At 35.8% G+C, this 24033-nt stretch overlaps 1 protein-coding gene across 6 annotated transcripts in view; it reads left to right on the forward strand.

The window, feature by feature from the left end:
* Positions 1-24033, forward strand: part of LOC109047453 (serine/threonine-protein kinase MRCK alpha-like) — a 55471-nt gene that overhangs the window by 23108 nt on the left and 8330 nt on the right. For 3 of the 6 annotated variants that reach the window (XM_042747334.1, XM_042747330.1, XM_042747333.1), the window contains exons 2-28: positions 667-758; positions 3040-3123; positions 3536-3631; positions 4041-4189; positions 10186-10279; positions 10369-10569; positions 11205-11453; positions 11628-11707; positions 12251-12411; positions 12486-12608; positions 13442-13575; positions 14548-14790; positions 14945-15055; positions 15658-15908; positions 16298-16403; positions 17791-17915; positions 18115-18220; positions 18311-18459; positions 18712-18803; positions 19111-19187; positions 20046-20084; positions 21127-21243; positions 21556-21636; positions 22356-22461; positions 22778-22914; positions 23068-23207; positions 23298-23379. In XM_042747334.1, the coding sequence (XP_042603268.1) occupies positions 696-758; positions 3040-3123; positions 3536-3631; positions 4041-4189; positions 10186-10279; positions 10369-10569; positions 11205-11453; positions 11628-11707; positions 12251-12411; positions 12486-12608; positions 13442-13575; positions 14548-14790; positions 14945-15055; positions 15658-15908; positions 16298-16403; positions 17791-17915; positions 18115-18220; positions 18311-18459; positions 18712-18803; positions 19111-19187; positions 20046-20084; positions 21127-21243; positions 21556-21636; positions 22356-22461; positions 22778-22914; positions 23068-23207; positions 23298-23379 (3396 nt within the window). In that variant the 5' untranslated portion in view covers positions 667-695. The remainder of the gene's footprint in view (positions 1-666; positions 759-3039; positions 3124-3535; positions 3632-4040; positions 4190-10185; positions 10280-10368; positions 10570-11204; positions 11454-11627; positions 11708-12250; positions 12412-12485; positions 12609-13441; positions 13576-14547; positions 14791-14944; positions 15056-15657; positions 15909-16297; positions 16404-17790; positions 17916-18114; positions 18221-18310; positions 18460-18711; positions 18804-19110; positions 19188-20045; positions 20085-21126; positions 21244-21555; positions 21637-22355; positions 22462-22777; positions 22915-23067; positions 23208-23297; positions 23380-24033) is intronic. The other 3 variants (XM_042747331.1, XM_042747335.1, XM_042747332.1) reach the window with 2 other exon arrangements.

A 24033-nucleotide genomic window follows, 5' to 3' on the forward strand; every position in this document is an offset into this window, starting at 1 on the left:
TTTCAAATAGTAGTTAATTTGACAAAAAAAAAGGAGTTAAGAATAACTAAATAAACGAAATATTAATAACTTTTCAAAATGTTGGGGTTAGAATTTTTTTTTGAAAAAAGTCTCTTCAGCAGCGTGGCTTCTAATTATTATTTTTTAAAAGTATTGCTGTGAAATATTATTACAATTTAAAATAATTTTTTCAATTTTTATGAAATGTCAAATATAATATTTTTCTGTGGTGCCAAAGCTAAATTTTCAGCAGCCATTACTCCAATCTTCAGGGTCACATGATCCTTCAGAAATCATTCTAATATGCTCATTTAGTGCTCAAGAAACATTTCTTATTTTAATTTTTATTTTTTTATCAACGTGGAAATCAGTTCAATACTTTGTTACAATATGTCAGGATACTTTGATGAAAAGAAAGTTCAAAACTTTATATTTTAAAATGTATTTGATTTATTATGATCAAAATGCATCTTTGCTGAATAGAAGTGTTTTTATTAATTAAATTTTTTTTTTTTTATCTTTCTGAATCCAAACCTTTGAATGGTAGTATATTTTTCTATAGTTTTAACAATTTCTGTATTTGTATTATTATTTTTAAAATAATTTTTTAGCTCCTTTATACTGATTTTGTCCCCTTTCTTTTCTTTTCTTTTTTTAATTTCACAGCCAAACCTTTCACATCCAAGGTGAAACAGATGCGCTTGCACAAGGAAGATTTCGAGATCCTGAAGGTGATTGGACGGGGAGCGTTTGGAGAGGTATTTATTGTTCTCACTCCATTTGGAACAATGTATTGTTTTTTTTAGCTCCCATAACAGACCCTTTGTATTATTTAATGAGTTAATATACTGCTTTACCATAAGCACAGGTATGTTGCAGAGTAAGGACATTCTTCATGCAGTACTTTTGAGAGCCCGAGCCAGTTGATGTTCTTTTGTAATGACAGATGTGTGATGTAGTCACCGGGGAATGTGTGGTGCACAGGTAGGCCAGGAAACCAGCACTATTAGGTTACTTAGTGAGGCCTGGCTGTTCAGAATGGCCCATGAAGTGGGAACATTGGATAGCAGCCATGTTTTAAAACCCCAGCAAATGGTTTATGGAATTTTTATTCAGGTTTTATTTCACAGTGACTGAGAAAACAGCTCTGTGGCATTTGGACTTTTCCAAGCTGAGTTGAAGTTATATTTCACCCAAAAATGAAAATTCTGTCATTATTTACACACCCTTTTGTTACCAGTGCAACTCCCTTTCTTCCGTGGAATACAAAAAGTTCATATCTGAGGAATATCTTGGCAGCTCTGACTTGAAAGATCGCCTACAGTTTGTACAGACTATTTTTTTTTTTGAAGCTTGAAAGCTTTAATCCACATTCGGATAGTGACCAGCATATACCTCAGAGTTTCTCCTTTTATTTTCAATGGAAAAATGAAATTCATATGGGTTTTGGGAGCAACAGATAAAGACCAAATCAAAATCCAAATCAAACATACAGATCTGCTTAAAAAAAAAATTTCCTCTGAAATCAAGCACCTTAAAGTTTCCAAGTGGTGAAATACATTAACAGCTGTGTCTGCAAAAGTTTAAACTTTTTTTAATGACGGATAGGTTTGAGTTATAAAAATGGAAACACATTTATTAGATTGGGCGGATGGAAATACATCAAAGATCCTTGAGATTAAAGTAGATTTTAAAGGGCTATATGTGTCAGTCCTTCGGTTTTTCTCCACTTGTCAACGTCTGGTGAGCTATGATTCATCTGCAACCTCCTCAATAGGAGCGTTTTCGTCTGACACACCACTCGACAGGGTTTCCGGCCTAGTGTCTGCTCACTTTAGTCCAGCTGGAATCAACAGCTCATGGAAAGCTAGCAGAAAGTCTGTTCTGCTTGATGTGAGCCTGTTTCCAAAATACCACCAGAAAGGAAGCCATGCAGCTGTGAGAAAACGTGCGAAGGAACAGATTGAGGATCACTCACTCACTTTCATCTCCTGATGGTTCAGGATAATCTTGGGCGAGCAGAAGAAGGGCAGATGACATCATTTCCTATGGAGACTTCTGAGCCAGTAGCTGCTACTGAATTATTAAAAAAAAATAAAAAATGTCAATAAATGTCAGTATGTTCTAAAGTTATTATTTTCAACACATTTAAATGCTACTTACTGTAACACGATTTTTTAATTAAAATGTTTATATACTGTAAATATTTACAGTATAAACTGTAAGTACTAAACATACTATAAACATACAGAATGTTAGTTTCTGAAGATGTCATCACACACTTGATGGCAGAAAGCGAAGAGCAAAGAACTTTGAAGGAGAGACTTCTGTCATCCCACAAAATATTAAGCAGCTGTTTTCAACATTTGTAATAATAAGAAATATTATTTGAGCACCAAATCTGCATATTTGAAGGAATTCTGAAGGTTAACGTGATACTGAAAACTGAAGCAATGGCTGCTGAAAACTCAACTTAGCATTACATTTTTTGTTTGTTTTGCATTTACATTTTAAAATGTATTAAAATAAAAATTGTTATTTTACATTGTTGTAAAATTTCACAAAGATATTGTTTTTCCTGTATTATTGATCAAATAAATGCGGCTTGGTGAGAGTAAGAGATGTCTTTCATTTAAAAATCCTACCAACCACAAGGTTTGGAATGGTATTGTAAAGAGACCAACCACAGATGCTGTATGTTTGTTTACAGACACCAAGTTATTGAGGGGTACCACATGAATACATTTCTTTGAAGTTGAAAAAATCAGTTCTTCAATAGGATTTAAAATGCTTTGTAGACACAAAAATCATGATTTACTTGTTTCTGTAAACCCTAAAACACCAGTAGAGATGAACAAATCGGCTATTATATAATTCTGCTAATAATCTGCTGTACTTTTCTTCACTGAATGCTAATGGAAGCACTTTTAACAAGCAAGCTGAGTAACACTTTTGTGTGAATGCCAATAAAAACACTGTTTCCAGGCCATATTATGTTTAAGATCACTTCTGAACTGGACGTTCTTGTCTTTTTTACAGGTTGCAGTAGTAAAGGTGAAAAATACAGACAAAGTATTTGCCATGAAGATTCTCAACAAATGGGAAATGCTCAAAAGGGCTGAGGTGAGCTGATGTTTTTACACATCTCTTCCTTTCATTCAGCAGATTTGGTCCAAACTGAACTGCTTTAGCTGCAAATAGCAGTAATGGTTTTCTCAAGACTGATTTTTATTTAATGTGCAAATCTTGATCCAGTTAGCATTAGGCTTTACCATTCAGCTGATGCAGCCGTTTCTCCTATATCCCTGGCGTGTCATTCTTTAGCTTCCTAGGAGAGTGTTACTCCCTCTGTCTTCGCCCATTACATGAGAAACCACTTAGAAAAAGTCTTTGCTCTATATGATTCAGAAACCATTCCTCACTTTGGAAACAGACCCCTTGGTTGGAGTCATTCTAAATATGTGGGGCACATATTTGATGGCTGACTCTAAAAAAGTTGGTTTTCTCTGATGTTATAACCTTTTTTTTTTCTCAGACGGCATGTTTTCGGGAGGAACGGGACGTGCTGGTGAACGGGGACAGTCAGTGGATCACGACGTTACACTATGCTTTCCAGGATGAGAACAATTTGGTGCGTGAGAACTCTCAAGCTCACATTGGTCTGATTCACATTCAGTTGATAAGGTCCAGAGGGGGAGATAATGTAATGATCATTAATCACTGCTTACAGAGTTTCAAGCGACACGGTTTTATAGCAGACTATATATTTATCTGTGCCGTGTTGTATTTAGCGTGACTGAAGAAGAGTGGCTCTAATATGAATTATCATTTTGAGTTCAGCTTCATGAGTGGGAGTGTGAGGGAATGAAACTGGAGGAAAAGAACGATAAAGAGATTTTAGATGAAAGAATGTCATGGATAATTGAGATGGGATGGGTTAATCCAAGGGTAAAGGGAATTTAAAAGATGTAAAATCTTTGTTTTCCATTATTTTTTGTTTCTTCTGTTCTTATTTACGTCCTTTTTTTCTCTCCTCCCAGTACCTGGTGATGGACTACTATGTAGGGGGAGATCTGTTGACTCTGCTCAGTAAATTTGAAGATCGTTTGCCTGAAGACATGGCCAAGTTCTATCTGGCCGAAATGGTCTTGGCTGTTGACTCTGTGCATCAGCTATATTATGTTCACAGGTGGGTCTTGACTCTTTACACTAAGGTTGTTAATCAGTTAAAAATTAGACTGAATTTAATGCTCATTCATTAAATAAATGAATGGTATATGTCAGTATTTGCTGAACCCCTGAATGATGATCATTTAAATATATCATTGTGGCAGATGAAAGCATTGAACAGACATTAAAAATGGCTTTACAAGTCAATATATTGCTTTTTTGTTTCCATATCAGTAAATGTATAGTCCTATCACTGACCTACTGTATACAGCAATCTATTTTGTAGTCTTGCTTGCTTGTAAAACTTTTTTATTTATTGAAAATACATGCAAGCAGATGCCTTTGTTTTATCAGCCAAAATGTGACTTCTTGATTGAAACCAGATGTTTGGGTGAGGTGTATGAAATGGCTCATCGTTGTTTTGCCATGACCCTTTTTTCTAGTTATTTACAAGTAGTTTTAGAGGGAGGGCATTCTCATTTTAGGGAGAATTTGATTGGACAAAAATCTGTGTAGTGCAACATGAGTCATCAGTGCTTTTGATGTTTTCACAGAAGAAAAACTTGTATCTGATTAAAGTCAGTTTTGTCAATCTTTCATAGTACAGTACTATACAAAAGTTTGAGTGAAAGGAATTTTTATTTTTTTTTCTGCGAAGATGCATTAAATTGATCAAAAATGATCAAGTGACACTAAATACTGGTATAATGGCTGCTGAAAAATCAGTTTTGCCATCACGGGAATACATTTCATTTTAAAATATATTAAAATCTTATTAATATTTCACAATATTACTGTTTTTCCATTACAAATCTTACCCCAAACTTTTGAATGATAGTGTATATTAGCATATATAGATGACCTCAAAATGAATGCACATGGATTAAAAGCCACAAAACGCACATTCTGATTTCATGGGGTTTTCGAATCAGCTAAGCAATGCATGAAATCAGAGTGCAATGAGTCTGAAAATGGCTGTTTAGTCTGAGAGCAGGCTGGATTGGAACCAGTCTTCGGTTATCACACAGGAAGTGTCAACATTTGCATACTGACAGGCACCAGTTGCATTGAGCCCTCAGTGTGATGAATGTGTTTGTACTGGGACTTTGGGTGTGCTTCAACAGTCCCACCAAACACATCATTTGGATACAAACACACACTTTCTTTAATGTACTCGTGTTGTCTTCCTCACAAACTTATATGTAGCTCTTTTAGTTGCTGCTTTTGGGGCACCCAGAGGGACAGGCAGGGGAAAGTTAAAGGCAGTAATCATGGGGTTAGAGGTGTGGTCAGCTCTCCTCTCGTGAGAGTTTGGCACGCCTGGTTTGTGGAGGGTGGGGACAGAGTGGATTGGTCTCCAGGGATGGGGTTGGCGTGGGTGTGTTTTTCTATGAGCAAACCGTGTTAAAGGGTGTGCATTTGGGAATAAGCACATCTGTATGTTTGAGGGTGGAGGTACTGTGTGAAAAGACACTACAGTTTGCACGTATGCACAGTGATGGATACATAATTAGTACTGTACCATATAAAAAATTGATTTAAAGGGATATTTCACTTAAATAATGAAAATAGTCAATACTATATTATTTTATAAAATCAATTTAAAATGTGATTCAAAAAGAGAAGCCACAGGTTTTGTGCTTGTTTGTAAGACTGCACAATTTGGCCAAAAATGTTGTGATTTATATATGACTATAATAATAATAATAATAATAATAATAATAATAATAATAATAATAATAGTTATTATTATTATTATTATTATTATTATTATAGTCATATATAAATCACAACAGTATTATATTTATAGTATTATAATAATAATAATTATAATTATTATTATTAAAATAATTTGTACTTTAATATTTGGGTATAATTGAATGTCTTTTATTTTGATAGTTTCTTATTTTTATTCTGATCCTGTTTCTTTGTATATAGTCACGTTAAAATGTTATTTTAACTGTATTTTTGAAATTTAAAATTTTGTAATACTTGATCGTTTACAAATAAAGTGAGAAAAAATATATCAACAATAATAATACAAATTGTTATTGTTATTGATAAAGATAAATAAAAATATTTTAAAACAAGAAATATTACTATTTTAAAACAGTGATATAAAATGTAATAATTTATATATTATATTATATTATAAACATAATTATTTAATTTGACTTTAAACCATGCAGTAAATTTAATTAAATTACAGCTTTTGCAATTTAATAATCACACTGAAACTGATTGCGATTTTACTTTTATTATACTTTTATTTTAAGTTTACTTTTATTACTTTATTATATAAGTTTTATGACAGTGACTTTTTCATTCAGCATTGACATCAAACCTGACATGATGCATCTTCCATGGAAAAAAAGTTTAGAATGACTTGACGAGGAATAAAGGTTCTTTTTTGGGTTAACAATGCCTTTAAATGGATTTAATAAATCTCAAATGACTTTTGTCACTTCATTAATTCACATTTACATTTTAAATGCATCTTTCACACTTTGTTTACAGTCTTCAGATTACATTAGTCGGCTCCTGCTCCGAAAGCTCTTTCCAGGAAAAGCTTGGAGCTCTTGCTTTCACACAGCCCTTATTAGACTAAGTGGGCAAGCTGTTGTGTTAAAGTGGGAGATTTTTAGAGATTGTGCTTGTAAGTGGTGTTATGTGCCAGATATTTGCATAGGGTGTGCTCTGATCCTTCCACTGAAAAGGGCCGGCCCGTGTCACAGCTGAAGAGCCAACCGAACGCACTAGCATCTGCATGTTTTTGTTGTGTGAGACCATTGCATTATAATCAGTTATTGATCAGGGCCATATGTGTGTCCTGCTATTGATCAAAGCCATGTGTGTGATGCTCCAGCTGATTTCTAAGGAATCTGGAATTTCATTCGCAACCAAGACATGCCTCATCGCACCCCAAAAGTCAAGAGGGCATCTCTTATTACCTGTAAAGATCCTTTATCAAAGAGAAAGATGCACAGTTGTTGCCTGGGGATAAAGCCACATTCATCTGAACCGGCACAGGTGATTGGATGACCTCATAAAGAGCTTTGTTTGGTGACATCAAGGCGTTCTTAGTGCTTGTAGAACAGCTTTTTTTTCAACAACAGGGCCTTGACCTACAAGTTGAAGTTTCCACATATTTCACTCTTCCAGTTTTTTTTTTTTTTTTTTTTTATAGAAATAATGGATTGAGCTCAGTATTTGAGTAACAAAGGATCGAATGAATTGCTGAAATGTATCCAGCGTCCCTATACAATGAGTCCCACCCCCTTCTCTTTCTTCCTGTCTATAGCTGACCAGCTCTCCCTGTGGTAGGCATGAGGCCGGGCCAGATGGTGCTCACAGATGGTTATTGTGGTTTTAAAGTGGGATTACCTCCCTCTGCTCGCAGTCCGCTGCTCCTTAAGACAGCAGCCCGGGACAGAGCCACCCAATTATCACCTACACTACAACCCCTGCTGACCAGACCGGACCTCTTAATGCACCATTACAAAAACAAAGTGAATTGCATTTAGCCTAGCAGGAGGCATGCGGCGCAGGTTAACCAAATTTAATATAGATATAAGACAAGGCAAGTTTAACAGTATAAATATAAGCTTAGCATTGAGTTACACACACAAGGATGGAGTAATAATGAAAGACTATGAGTAGCTATGGAGTCATCGCCAATGGCTGTGTCATGAATATTTCCACTTTATCTGTGGTAAACCTTGTTAGCTCATAGTGTTAATCTATGGACTCTGTAGAGCATATCTGTTTGGCTCAGAGTTTCTCTACATCTGTAATTGGTTTAGCATGTCCTCCTCTGCTTTCTGATGTTTGCTCTGTGGCACTGGACCGTGACGGTGAGAATGGCTCAATCAAGCCAAAACCCTCTTGGAAAGAAAAAAAGTTTAAGACCTCAGTGACAGATTCAGTAAGTTTGGGGCCTGGATGGTCTGCAGAATTACAGCTGTTGAGAGATCTGCTGTGCATTAGCTTCGATTTTGCTATTGAAAAAATATAAATGTATCTATAAATATTTTGTGTTTCAATTAAAACATAAACTCAACCTAATTGATTGTGTCCACGGAGCTGTACATAAATTCTGTAATGATTTTCCTTCTGAAAAATTAATGCATCAATTGCAAGTTGTCATTTCATCACTTTTTAAAGTTAAACAATGCTTTCATCTTCCACAATAATGAAATAATAATGTCTCTGAATTGTTAAATTCATATGGGTGCTTTATCTAATTATACTGGTACACTACTATTCAAAAATTTTGAATTTTTAACATTTGTATCTTTAGATGTTTTTTTAGGAATCCTATAAAAAGTATCACATTTTCCAGACAAATAAACTGTTTTCAACAGTCACAATAATAAGAATTGAATAAGGTGTTTCTTGAGCATCAAATTTAGCATATTAGAATGACTTCTGCAGGATCATGTGACACTGAAGACTGGAATAATAATGACTACTAAAAATTTATCTTTGCCATCACAGAAATAAATTACCAAATTTTTAAATGAACAAATTAAAAATATAATTAAACATATAAATTATTTTAAAACATATTAAAACGTAAAATTATTTCAGATTGTAATAATATTTTACAATATTACTGTTTGTATTGAATTTTTATTAAATAAATGCAGCCTTAGTGAGCATAAGAGACTTGATCGAAAACTTACATCTTTCAGAGATTTTTGAATGGTGGTGTATAGTTAAATATAGGAAATAAATATGTTATATTTACTTATTTCATAGTTGATATATACATATTAAAATATTAAAATGAATTAAAATCATATGTATACAATACGTTTTTAAATGAAATCTTATTGCATTTATAAATAGTTTAGGCTTGTTTTCAGTGATTTAAAAAATCCTGGGTGATTTCTTAATGGTTAAATTACTTACTAACATGACACCCAAACAGGTGTGCAGTATATTATAAACATTGTAGTGTTGACTACAGTATTTTTTCATTATTCGGTGTGGATGAGGTCAAGCCATTATGAAAAGAGTTCCACCACCCACTGAGTTCCTACCACAATCTCAGACAGACCTCTCTGTGTTAAAGGCCTCATACATGGTTCATTTTGGCCCTCTATTCAACTGCTCGACAGCAGGGGGTGGCTTCCTGCCTCTCACCTCACACACGCACACATATATTTCTTCATATCTTGCATTAATAATCAACACTCAGAGAAAAAATCTCTGTGCTTTCCACTGCTCTCCTCACTCAGTGTACTAAAACTCTGCCAAAGCTGGAAGATCACAGCTTACACACACACACACACACACACACACACACACACACACACACACACACACACACACACACACACACACACAAACTGTATGAGTTTGTAATGTCTGAAATGTCAATGGCTGTAAAGCGCAACAAAAAAGTCAGTAGTGCTGAGTTTTAGGGTTTATGAGCTGTTATGATTAATGATGTGCTGACACTGGTAAATCCCCCGGCCGTTTAAGTGAGATAGCCTGCGCGTGCCCTTCAAAGTTTTGCTTATCTCTTTTATGACAGCCATCACTGTACTTGTACCAGCCTGAGGACAGCTGTGTGATTTATTGATACAGATAAACTTAGCCGTCTTAAACAGATATTGTATGAAACATCAGTTTAGAAATCAAATTGTGCTGTTATTTGAGTAAGTTTAATACAGCAAGAGTGATAGCTGTTCGGCTTAGTCTGATGACACGTGTACATGACCTTTGACCCTCAGTAGGACACCAAAGACCACTGTACCAGTGTGGTCTGATATATACACCTTTTATTTAACTATTTATACACATAACATAAATCATAACAAAAATAAACAAATAATACAATATGTATAAATTTATTTATATCATTTAATTTAATTGATTTGCACACACCATGGCAATGAATGATTATCATATCCATTTAGCATGACGCTATAGTACTTTGACTTTTTTGTTATGGTTCTTTTTGGTTTAGAGAATTAATGTTTATGATTGTGTTTTATGTGTAATCAGGGATATTAAGCCAGACAATATCCTGATGGACATGAACGGTCACATCCGGCTGGCTGACTTTGGCTCATGCCTCAAGCTCATGGGAGATGGGACAGTGAGTTTGATCTTCAATCCTGAATTGTCAAGCACATGATTCCTTGCTCAGTAAGTCTAATTAAGTTATAATTTCCTGTTTTCTCTCAGGTCCAGTCCTCTGTGGCAGTTGGGACACCGGACTACATCTCTCCAGAGATCTTGCAGGCTATGGAGGACGGGAAGGGGAAGTACGGGCCGGAGTGTGACTGGTGGTCTCTGGGTGTGTGCATGTATGAGATGCTGTATGGAGAGACGCCCTTTTATGCTGAATCTCTGGTGGAGACCTATGGAAAGATCATGAATCATAAGGTTAGTTTGCATTGTTAGACCAACATGTGATTCTGTGCAGTAACTTGACAGTGTTGTTATTTTCCAATGTGTATTTAAGGTGATATGTGTAATTTGTAGGTGTTAAAATATTGTGCATTCTTCCTTTAGAGACAAGCAAGCCATTCCCCTGAATAGTGTAAAAAGCTATACTATGAAAACATTATCTTGTTTAGGAAATCAAGTGCTATTTATGAAGTTCCGTTTTGTGATGCTGGTAATGCAGAAATTACACATATCACCTTTAATTGTAGAGGTCCTCTTCTGAAATCTGTTTGCAGTAGAGTAGCTTAATTTCTAGGTAACCCGTTCTTTTTTTAGTTCACCAGGATAATTTGTTTGTGTCTGTTTCTTGGTATAAAACAAAAAGTCATGAGTGGATTGTAGAAGTTTTGAATTAAAAATTATTTTTGTCTTTTCTTCACTATTTTATTCTGGATTAGTCATCTCAACCTAATGATGAGGTAAAAATTCACCTGTTTATTAAGGTTCATTTAGTTCTGTGTGGGAATTAACTAATGGAGCACATGTCCCTAGCGCAGATAGGCAGATATATTTAAGAGAGTCTCAATGAGTAGCACTGTGCATTAAGTATGTTTTAACACCTTCATTTTCAGGAGCGCTTCCAGTTCCCACTTCAGGTGACAGATGTGTCTGAGGAGGCTAAAGATCTCATCCGGCGGCTGATCTGCAGCAGAGAACACCGGTTAGGCCAGAATGGGATTGATGACTTCAAACAGCACCCCTTTTTTACAGGCATCGACTGGGACAACATCCGCACATGTGAAGCCCCTTACATCCCCGAAGTCAGCAGCCCCACTGACACTTCCAACTTTGACGTGGATGATGATTGCCTCAAAAACTGTGTATGTGTCTAATTTCTTTCTAATTTTATCCTGAAGCTGATTTATTTATTCCACAGAAGTGCCTTAATGTGTGGTTGATGGATTTTTGCAGAGACATGTTTCCTTTTAAATATGCCACTATACAGAACTGGATTATTTTGATAAATTTAGGCATTGTTTTCTAAAATATTTTAGGAGACGTTGCCCCCACCTTCACACACAGCATTTTCTGGACACCACCTCCCATTTGTAGGCTTCACCTATACAAGCAAATGGTGAGTCATATATTTATACATCTTGCCTTTTTAGAAATGTATGTAAAAAAAAAAAAAAAAAAAAAAAAAAAAAAAAAAAAATATATATATATATATAAAAAAAAAAAAAAAAAAAATATATATATATATATATATATATATATATGTATATGACAGTTACATTGTTACATAAATGCAGTTCTTTTGAACTTTTCATTCATCATAGAGTCCTTGAAAATGCATCACAGTTTCACGAAAAATACTGAGCAGCTTAACCTTTTTTTTTAACAAAGATAAATGTTTCTTGAGTACCAAATCAGTACATTAGAATGATTTCTGAAGGATTATTCGACTCATCAGTCATCACAGGAATAAATTATACTTTAAAATATATTAAAATAGAGAACAATAATTTTAAATTGTAATAATATTTCACAATATTACTTTTTTTTTTTACTGTATTTTTAATCAAATACACGTAGCTTTGGTGAGCATAAACAGTTTGATTTATGGTGCACATCACAAAATTTTAACTGCAGTTTCTTGTGTGATGTGGTTCTGTAGCACACTATCAGATCGAGGGTGTCTGCGGGAGTCTATTGGACCACCACAGGTAGATGCTGAGCTTCAGCGAAGCCTGGAGGAGAGCCTGGCCTCAGAGGCCTATGAGAGGAGGATCCAACGTCTAGAGCAGGAGAAGACCGAACTTACGCGTAAACTACAGGGTGAGCGCAGTACCACATCCACATTAAATCATATTTTATCTTTCTGTCTCTCTGAAACATCCTTTTCCCCTTAGAGTCCACACAAACAGTGCAGGCACTGCAGTACCCTGATCCGGATGCCCCAGTGAATGCCAATAAAGAGGTAGAGATTCGGAGTTTAAAGAGTGAGATCAACATCTTGAAGAAACAGATAGCAGGTGAGAGCTCGGTATTGTGTTAGAACTCGCTCAGTTTAGGGCACAGTCCTGGTTCTTGGGACTTTATTGTACTCTGTTGGTTACCCTTTGACTGTAGTGACATCTCTAGACAAAGATTCTATAAGCGTTGGGTAAGTTACTCTAAAAAAGTAATTCATTACTAGTTACTAATTACATCTACAATGGTGTAATTAGATTACTGCACAAATTACTCTCTCCAAAAAGTATTTAATTACATTTTACATAATTTCTTCTGGTCACACTTTAAGTTAGGGTTTAATTCTCACTATTAACTAACTATTAACTATGAACTAACAATACTTTTGCCTCAATGTACTCCTAAGTGCTGCTTATTAATACTTAGTAAAGTAGTTGTTGACAATTAAGTTTAAGCAGTGGGTAGGATTAAGGATTTATAATAAGGTCTTGCAGAATAAGGCATTAATATGTGCTTTTTAAGTAATAATAAACAGCCAAAATCCCAGTAATATTCATGCTAATAACCAACTAGTTAATAGTGACAATTGGACAATAAAGTGTTACAAATATTCTTATTAACTCACCAAAGTATTTAAAGTGAGAAGGGTAGATAAAAAGCATGCATTGTAAGATTAGACTTTAAATTTTGATGTTAAATCCATTATTGTATTGTATTGTATAAATGTTCTACAAGTTCAATTACATAAGAAGTAACTGTAATTAAATTACAGAAAAAATAAGAGTAATCCCTTACTTTACTTTTTCAAGGAAAAAGTAATAAAATTGCAGTAACTAATTACTTAGTAACTAGTTAGACCCAAAACTGAGCCTGGCTTAATGTTTCGTCACATCAGACTCTGGTCAGCTGGAACAGCAGTTGGAGGAGGCCAGCACGGTTCGAAGAGACCTGGAAGACTCTTCTAAAGTCATCAGGAGCTTAGAGAAACAGCTGAAGAGTGTCACGCAAGAGAAAGATGATCTGCACAAGGTACCTATTCCGTTGTATTTTAAAAATAGGCATAAAATCATACTGTTAGCTTGCTTTCTGCACTTGTCTAGGGTGCTGAAGCTTGTCAACTAGGTCAAGATGTTTGGAGTATGGATAACTAGCTCAACCACGCCCCCACCAGGTGATCCAAGGTGGTTTACCAACTCTAATCATGTTGGCCTTTAATCCAAAAATGAGGATTCTAAATTACATCTTAAAGTAGTTAGTCTAAGATTTACTTGTGTTAGATGGTTTAAACCAGTCTAGCTGGTCTTCCAACCTGGGCAAGATGATGTTCAGCTTGTTAATCTGTTAAAAAATGTCTGGAACTCCTATAAAACCATTAGAAGACAGCTTGGATGGACTGGGAGACCAGTTAACCACTTAAAGATGGTCTGTGCTGTGTCTGTTTTTTTTTTTTTGTTTTTTTTTCAGTGTAATTGTCATAAAAGACCAACTAGTTCCCCTGTTTGTGACTGCTGCTGGCATAGTATAATGGTAACAGTGACATGAGCTGACTAATCTTTAACCATGCTGTTTAACAGATTACTCATTAACTTATAGAACATATTTTAAAATGCTAGGGATCAACTTTGTAAATTGTTACTGAGAAATATTGGGCATCATGCATTAAACGCATTAGTCATACTGAACATAACAAATTAATGCAGAATTGTGTCACATTAGTAGGAAGACACATGACCAATGAAAACAAAATATCAAATGTGTCTGATATCTTCCAACTGGATGGAATCATAATCTGAAGCTAAAAAAGTGTCCATAATGCACTACGTGATTTTCTCTGAAATCTGTAAACTCTGACTGCCCAAAATCTGCAGATTGACTCTGACTTTCGGTAGCTAGCATTTACTTGTCCAGTCTGCAGGTCAGGGGAAATATCTGGGAAATAGTTGTGTAGTGCATTCCAGCCTTAAGGTATGATAACTTTGACTCTGTAATGAATATGTGAAGGAGCTGCTGGAGTTGGCAGAGAAAGTGAAGGCTCAGGGGAAGGAGCTAAAGGAGGCTCACAGTCAAAAGAAGATGGCCATAGAGGAGTTCTCTGAGCTGAACGAGCAGCTGAGCGATCTGCGCTCACAAAAGCAGCGGTTGAGCCGACAGTTCAGAGACAAAGAGGAGGAGACAGAAGGAATTTCGCAGAAACTAGAGGCTCTACGGCTAGAGATTCGCAAAGCTGAGAGAATGCGCAAAGAGGTATACTTAATAAAACTTACTGCTGTTTGACCTCTTTATATAAGCCAAGTCAGCATGTTTGTAATTTTGATGCAGTGCCCCAGCAATCATCAGTGGTATCATATTTGTGGATTTGTTGGCTGCGTATTTGATGTTTGTGGTGTTTTCCCCTCAGTTGGAGGCCCAGGCCGAGGAGCAAGCAGCAGAAGCTCAGAAAGAGAGAAAGCTACGAGAGAGAACCGAACAGTACAGCAGACAGTTGGAGGAGGAACTGGAAGGGATGAAGGTGACAATTCATGAGTAGTTACAAAAGTGATTTAGTCAAGAGCAGTGAGAGATTAACATGAATGACAGACAGCAGGGATATTAGACTGCTGTCACTTTAAGAGCCGCCCATATCTGATATTCTGTTACACATGTTTTCCTTCTCAGCTGTTTGCTTTCCTTAAGACCAAAAACTCTGTTTGTGAGGATACTTGCAAAAACGGGCACACAAGTGTGTGTATTTAACCTTTCAATGTTTATAAAATGGCAAAAATAACTCATATAAGTTCAATACTCCCGTACTCTCTGAACACTGTCTCAACTGTTTAAAATCAAATTATTTATTCAATAAAATCAAAATTAAACCACAATGTTTAAAAAAACACATGCAAACGATGAGTTTTTATGACCACGTAGCACAGCAATGTCACGTGAGCATGTAACTGTGATAAAGATGATAGTCCAAAATCTCTACTGGTGTAAATACATACAGTACATAATATGTATATACATACACATGAAAAACTCTTTTAGATCTCGTTTGCTCCCATTTTCCTTCTTTCCTCTCATTCTCTTAGTGCTTTCTTTCACTTCATACTTACATATGTCTCGATCCTCCTACAGCAGTTGAAGCAAGCTGGGCCGCCTCACGCAGCGGCAAGCTCAGACCAACAGCAGGAGCTGATGCGCATACGGGCAGAGCTGGACAAGAAGAACGTGCAGTACGAGGAGGAGTTGTGTCGCCGAGAGACTCTCCACAGCAGCGAGCTGAAGGGCCTGAAGAAGGAGCTACATGATGCTGAAGGTCAACACCTCACATTCCAGAAAGAGATTCTCATGCTCAAAGACAAACTGGAGAAAACCCGCAGAGAAAGGTACACGTGTGACTATATGTGACAGGGTTTTATGCAGTTTCTTTACATTGTCAGGAAAAGCATCATGTAATCTTACAGCTGCTGGCACATTCAGCCTTTGCATATACGCAGATATTTACAGCTTTTCTTGTCTGCCGCCCACTTAGGCAGAAAGAGCCAATCAGATGCACCAGATTGTTTTTATATGACATTTAGAGGCATAAATCTGAAATTGAATATAGTGAATATAAGAACCATGGTCTGTGAACATTCCATGGTCATATGAGACCAACAGCTTGTTGGGCCACCAGTGTGAACCTGTAGATCTGTTTCTTTACATTGAATTTCCATAGTGGCAGAATGTAGCTGTACTGTAAACTTCCTCATGTTCATTGTTGTGTTTGTAACAGCCAAACTGAGCGAGAGGAGTTTGAGACGGAGCACAAGCAGAAGTACGATAGGGAGAGAGCCCATCTGACAGACGAAAACAAGAAGCTCGCAAGTGAAGTGGAGAAAGTGAGATCTCTATCGCTCTCACAAACACATGTACCTACTCATGATATTCATTAGCCTGTGTCTCTTTCATCACAAAAAGTATACATCAAACCCCTGAAATTCCCCCTTCTCCTCTGGCACTCTTTCCCCAAATCTGCTAACATTCCTAGAGGGAGATCGTAACCACACACACTTACACAAAATTGCGTCTTGGCTCAGCCACTGTTTACTTTGGACTGCCGCTTAAAATCGGAATCAGCCAGTCAAATAATTCTGCAAGTTTGGACATATCAAATATTAAAGGGCTCCTTGTTTTTGGTGGCATGGATATTAAACATTATTCATTTCGTAAAAATACCTGTAAACCCAAAACACAAAGGCAGTTTAAAACAATAGCGAGCCGGCCAGAGCTGTCATGTCAAATGCCAGATTGGATGAGGTTTAGAAACATAAGCAAGAATGATGGCATTTGGAAGGAATTGAACCAGGATGTGAAATGCCTGAATAAATTCACATTCCGATCAAAGAGCACTGCAGAGGTTTTGCATGGACTCGCCATAACATATTATGTTTGCTTCCTGTCTTTTGTACAATGTTCACTTTCCACAAAGAACAAAGAAGCAATGAAAGCTAGTAAAGTTGATCTGGGATAAATGACAAACTGCGCTATTATTTTTCTAATTGATTAGATGATAAAATGAGAGAAAAACTGGCGTAGATTTATACTTAAAGGGATAGTTCACCCAAAAATGAAAATTGTCATTATTTAGTCACTCTCAAGCTATTCCAAACGTGTATGAGTTTCTTCCTTCTATTGAATGCAAAGAAGAAATTTGAAGAATATTGGTAACCAAACAGTTGATAGTAGACAGTTGACAGTATTCCATACTACTGACATACAAAGTCAGTGCTTGCTTGGTTACCAACTAAATATGTTTAAAATAAAATAAAATAAATTTTTAGATTTTAGTTTAAGTTCTTGTAATTAAGTTCTGGTAATTTTATGTGTTTTTATTTTAATTATTATAATTATTTATATACTTAGTATTTATTTTAAATTTATTTTTAGCTTTATTTTTATGTTTTTGCTATATTTAATTATTTTACTGCTTGTCAAGGTTAGCCGTCATTGATTTTTTTTAAGTTAAATTTTATTATATAATACAACTATGCAGTAATATGATAAAAATCTATAATATTTATAATTATAATAAAGTTATTTGAGCTTTTTTTCAGTTTATGTTTTTTGTTGTTTTAGTTTTAGTTAACCATAACAACACTGGTAGCAACATGCTAACAACCACCTTAACTGCAGTGCCCTCATATCCACCCAATGACTATCCATCTGCTTCCTCGCGTCTTTACTTTTCTGTTGTTAACTCTTTGTGGTTTCTTTTTCTCTTTTCAGCTGAGCTCTATGTATGAGCAGCTCAGCAGTAGTCACAGGCAGCTGGAGGAGGAGATGAGAGAGTTGGCTGATAAGAAGGAGAGTGTTGCACATTGGGAGGCCCAGATCACTGAGATCATCCAGTGGTGAGTGGAGCCCCCTACCTGCAGCCACGTGATATCACACTTGCAGAAAAAGATGCATGATAATGATGACCTTTACCCATGTCTGCATGGCCTTGTGGATCCAGATCATGCAGATAATTTCACCATTCATCACTTAAATACAGTTGCATATACACATTTTGTGGTTTATGTCAAACTAAAACTAAACTAATCTATACAGGGTGAGCGATGAGAAAGATGCTCGTGGTTACCTCCAAGCTCTAGCCACAAAAATGACAGAGGAGCTTGAAGGGCTCAGGAGCACCAGCTTGGGAGCCAGAGGAACGGTGAGACATGCACACAGCATATAAAGATGAAACCCGTATTCTCATTTTCCTGCATGCCTGATGTGGTGGGCTTCTTTCTCGATTTGTTAGGACATGCCGTGGAAGATGAGGCGCTTTGCAAAGCTGGACATGTCTGCACGTCTGGAGCTGCAGTCTGCGCTGGATGCCGAGATCAGAGCCAAACAGTCCATCCAGGACGAGCTTAACAAAGTCAAAGCATCCAGCATTGCCACAGAATGGTAAGACCACACATATCAGCATAGTTCTGCTCAACTCTGCTGAAACTAGAGATCTGGTTTGCTGATTTCATTTAAAGTCCGATAACTTTTTTCAGCTCAATCAACATTCGTTTCACTCTTTATGTGCATAGTTTTAAAATTAACTTCAGCAGAGCTTTAGCTAAATTTAGCTTATTTTGTTCACTCTCTTTTCGAATGAGGTGAATTTAAATAGAGTGACATAGTTTTTTGTCTGTTATTTTTATCTTACAGTAAATTGCAAGATTCCGAAAGTAGAAACCAGGAGCTGCTTGCAGAAATTGAGAGGCTGAGGAAGGAGACAGAGGAGCTGAGACTGAGGAGAGGTGGAGATCAGTGTTATTTTATTGTTATTTATATATTTTTTTAACATTTATTAATATTTTAAATATTAAATTGTTTTTTTTATTTAGTTTCAATAATTTTACATTTTTTTTATTTATTTATTCCTAAATAGCTATTTTTATTTTCATTTAATTTGAGTAATTTTAGTTCTTAAACTGATTTCAGTTAATTGCCAACCTACTCAGCATTGCTTTTCATGATGTGACATAAAAAACATTTCTGGCTATGCTACATACTAATTTGATGAGATTTTAAAAATGTGTTTTGATAAGATTCTGTCATTTTTAGGAGTGAAGCATCAGGATTCCCAGAATTCTTTCTTGGCGTTTCTCAATGCGCCCACTTCTGCTCTGGATCAGTTTGATGTAAGTTTGAGATCCCAGGTGTTGTTCATGAGACTATCTGCATAGAGGTTCACTCTGGTTTCCAAAGAAATCTTTCTCATCATTCTTATTTACGTTTTTTTTTTTTACATGTTTTCTGTATTCTTCTGACACATCCTGATCTGTTTTATTATTTTCTGTTTTTTCTCCTGTCGTAATGTGTATGGTTATTGTTTTTTTTTTTTTTTTTCTCATTCTGTTGTCCATCAGGACTCATTTTCTTCCTCTTCGTCTTCTTTAGTTGAATTTTGGGAAGATGTAAGTTCTTCTTCAGCCATGTTATAGTGGAATGTCTTTTTGCATCATTCATTTAACAGATTTAAATGCAGACACGTAAAGGCCCTACTTCAGTTATGAAACTCCCACAGGAATAATACCAGAATACCAAACTCAACTCAACTCGTAATTGATTCTAATACAGTTTGGCATGCTAAGCTAATAGCACAACATTCAAATAAGTATAAAAGTACATAGCACAGACAAATAAAGGGTAACAAGGGACATTTTTCACTACACTAATACTTTTTATTCATACTTTTATTCAATGCATTTTATGTTCTACCAGTGATATAGTTCATGGTTATGCTGTAGTTATCTGATCCTACATCCACTCCAGTGTCTTGTGGTAGTGACTCCTTGGAGTTCTTTGATGTGAAGTGATTCCTTTGTGCATGTAAACTATGCCCAGAAATCCAACCACAGATTAGACGTGTTCTTACATGCCCTCATTCCCTTCCCTCCGTTCTCCAATCTTCCATCCCAGGCCATGATCTTATCCAGCTGACACTTGTACATGAAGTTTGACTCTCCTCTCATCTTTATTTCTCTCTCCATATAAAGCGATCACCCGCTTTTGGTCCTGGAAGCAAAACCAGACGTGTAAGACCTGTTTTTGTCCTGTGTCACAGCCAAATCCCCCCTCTGTCATATTTTTTCCTGAGGTTGTGACGGCCTGTTTTGCAAACTGCATGGGTTACAGCTCTGATTGTGGTGATATCTGTATTGCATGAGACCTTTAATGCTTAAATGCATCTGAAATGTGTTTGGGAACCTTTCTTTCATCTGTTGAAACACATATGAACCATATATGTGATTGAAGTGTTGTATATTAATATACTTCAGAGAATCTGGTTTATTGACTGGGTTAGTTAATTAAACTTGGTGGTTTATTCTCCATACCATGTGCTTTTATGGTACATTCTAAAAGCCCATTTCAATGGAAACGCATAGAATTCATTTACTTGGCTTAATATTTGGATCTAATTTTAACTTTTGCACATGTATAGAGATTAAAAAGAAAATACTATAAGTTGTATAAAAGTTGATTTCTTAAAATGATCAGTTTCACATTATTTACTGACCATTTTGTCGATCCAAACCTCGTACGGTTTTTCTCCATGGTGCACAGAATAAGTTTTCACTGTCTTCTTTCTCTTTCAAAGATGGTCAGAAAGTTGTTGAAAAGTTATACAGAAATCATACAGGTTTGGAAAGACATGACAGTCAGCAAATGATGAATGAATTTTCACGTTTCTGTAAACTAATCCTTTACAGATCACTTTAATGTAAGACCCTCATTAATTGTGGATATGCTTCCCTTTATTGTTTTCCATGTAGTTCCATGAGTTTGTTGTTTTTTTTCTCCTCATGCTGTTTCTGCCTTTCATTCCGTCTTGCATGTGTAGTTGGTGTGTGGTCTCTGTGTAGTGGGTGTATTGTGCCTTCACTCATTGGCTTGGTGCCTGGGTGCACATGCTTTGTTCTGCTTAGAGGGTGTAATTCCAGTAAAAATATTATTGTCATGATAAGCTCTATGTACCGCCGTGAGTGTGTTTCGCTCTGCATGGTGGCATATTCTTCTGGTATTACAGTCTGTGCCGCATGACACATTTTGTATAATTACCATCTTTTTGTATCTTAGCTTGACTCGGCAGATTTCACTCCCTCCAACACTCCATCACGAGATGAAGACTCAAGATCTCGGCGTATATCACGCTCACGCTCCCCATCCTCTGCCAGTGACATGGAGCCTATTGAGGTATCATTTGGACTCTTAAAGGAATAGTCTACCTAAAAATTTAAAAACTATTTAATTGCCCTCATGTTATTCCAGACTCATATGCTGTTTTTTTTTTTTTTTTTTTCTGTGAAGCACAAAAGCAGATGCACGGGCCACTATTTTCCATATAATTAAAATGATCCAGTCTGATCCAGCATTTAAGATTAATGTTTTTGTGTTTCACAGAAGAAAGAAAAGAATTTTAATTTTGAGTCAGTTATTCCTTTAACTCTTACCATTACTTCTGTTTATATAACAAAATGTACTCATGTGTTGGTGTCCTCCTCCTAGTTGATTGACCACACGTCACGTAGTCTTCAGACTCCAACAGGAAGATCCGGCTATGGGAGCTTGGGACACTCATCACCTAAGGTAACTGTTTACATTATAACAATGTCAATCTGTATAATTACACTATTTTTCAAATATTTTTTGAAACAAGTCTTATGCTCACCAAGGCCGGTAACAATAAAGTTGTGAAATATTATTAGAGTTAGAAATAACTGTTTTCTATTTGAGTATGTTCAAAATGTTAATTACTGTATTTCTGTGATGGTAAAGCTGAATTTTCAGCAGCCGTTGCTTCAGTCTTGACACATGATCTTTCTGAAATCATTCTAATATGCTGATTGGGTGCATAAGAAACATTTATTATTCTATTTTTAGGATTTATTTATAAACAGCATTTATTTGAAACCTTATGAATGTCTATATATGTATTATAAAACAAATAATTTGCTTCTTTGCTGAATAAAATTAAGATTTTTTTTACTGACCTCAAATATTTGAACTGTAGTGTAGTATTGTAATCATTTTACTATTCCATAAAGTTCTATATTTGTGCTGCAGAACTGCTTTAAGTATTAATTTAAGTAGATTATCCAGAAATATGCATTACCATATGGTTGTTTAATATTATAAACCATTTGTTCATGAATTTCCAGCAAAAATAAGTATTGTGCTATAATACTGTATTGTGCTATAGTCTAATCCTATTGTCTAACATTTGTCTTAATGCTGTAATCTTTCTATTAAAACATCTACGGATATGGTTATGGTTAATTACATTGCTGATGTTCTCTGCTCCACAGCCCAAGGCGCACCAATTTAGTGTGAAGACCTTCACCGTTCCCACCAAATGTGCCCAGTGTACCTCTCTAATGGTGGGACTTATCCGTCAGGGCTGCATCTGTGAAGGTGAGACAACAGAAAAGAAAGGAGTCTGGGTGTTTAATGTATTAGAAACGACAGTAAAAATGTTATATTTTTTTAATTTTCTAGATGTTAAAAGCCCTATGACTTTATTTCTTCTGAGGAACACACAAGGAGAACCAAAATAAATCTTTAATATTTCCCTTATTGTGTTCCACTGAAGAAATAAAGTCATGCAGGTTTGGAAACAAAAATAAGGGTGAACCTTTCAGGTTTACTAAATGTTCTCCAATCCAAGGATGCCTTATTGGCAGAATGCTCCGTAATACTCACTGTCATTGTCTTTCATTTCTCCTTACAGTCTGCAACTTCTCCTGTCACGTCACCTGTGCTGATAAAGCACCCTCTGTGTGCCCCGTCGCACCAGACCAAACCAAGGGAAAACTGGGAATTGACACTCAGAGGGGCATTGGGACTGCATATGAGGGCCATCTTAGGGTAAGAGTTGCTAAATAAACTTTGCTCTTCATATTCTATTCCCCGTTGACCATTCTTTTTTTATATATGGGGTTCAGAAATGACCTAAATACTATAGGCCACAAACTTTGAGTTTTTTTTTTTTTGTAATGGAGCTTTGACTGTCTTTTGCAGATACCAAAGCCCACAGGAGTGAAAAAGGGTTGGCAGAGGGTCTTGGCAGTGGTATGTGACTTCAAACTTTTCCTGTATGAGCTTGGAGAAGGGAAAGGTGCCCAACCTGGTGTTATAGTTAACCAGGTCATTGACATGAGGTGAGGGAGATCTTCATTCAAATGTGATGCTAAAATATTGAAGTCAAATATTTCATATATTGTACTTGTACATGCTTTTATCCTGAGCAGGGATGAAGAGTTTTCCGCCAGCTCTGTTCTGGAGTCTGATGTCATCCATGCTAACAAGAAGGATATCCCCTGTATTTTTAGGGTAAGAGCGTACATGCAATTTGTGATTTCTCACTGTAGAATCTCTTTTTCTGACATTCTATCATTTTTCTATGACAAATACATTTTTTATTATTATTTTGAAGTTGTTTTGCTTAGTATTATTGTGGAAATCGTTATAATAATACTTTTTGTTTTTAAATCTGACTCCAAATTTTAAAAGGTAGTGTATACCATGAAAAATGTCATTTTCATTTTTTGTTGAACTTGGCATTTGTTCGTAAATACTGTACAGGGGGAGACTGGTATGAATAACAATATTGTAAAAAGTGCTTATGAAAGTATTTCTTTCGATTATTTTGTAGTAAAATTATGATATATATTGTTGTTGTTATTGCCATAGAAATGCAAAATGCAATAACTACACATTTTGTCTAATGTTGTAATAACCAAAAGCGGAACTCTAAAACTTTGATCTGTTTGAACAACTATTTTTGGCCATTTGTCTTACTTCCAGTGTTGATGTAATAATTGCATTGTGCCTTTGTAGAATAGGAATAGGAATTAATTTTTTGTCCTAAATTCTTCACTTTCCTCTTTCATCAAGCATTTTTTCTCACAATGGTTTCTTCAAAATATCACAGATCAAATAATAGCGATCAGGCGATTATGTAATAATCTAACTATAGCCTCAGGC

This window comes from Cyprinus carpio, chromosome B20 (genome assembly GCF_018340385.1).
Source record: "Cyprinus carpio isolate SPL01 chromosome B20, ASM1834038v1, whole genome shotgun sequence".
NCBI classification, from domain to species: Eukaryota; Metazoa; Chordata; class Actinopteri; order Cypriniformes; family Cyprinidae; genus Cyprinus; species Cyprinus carpio.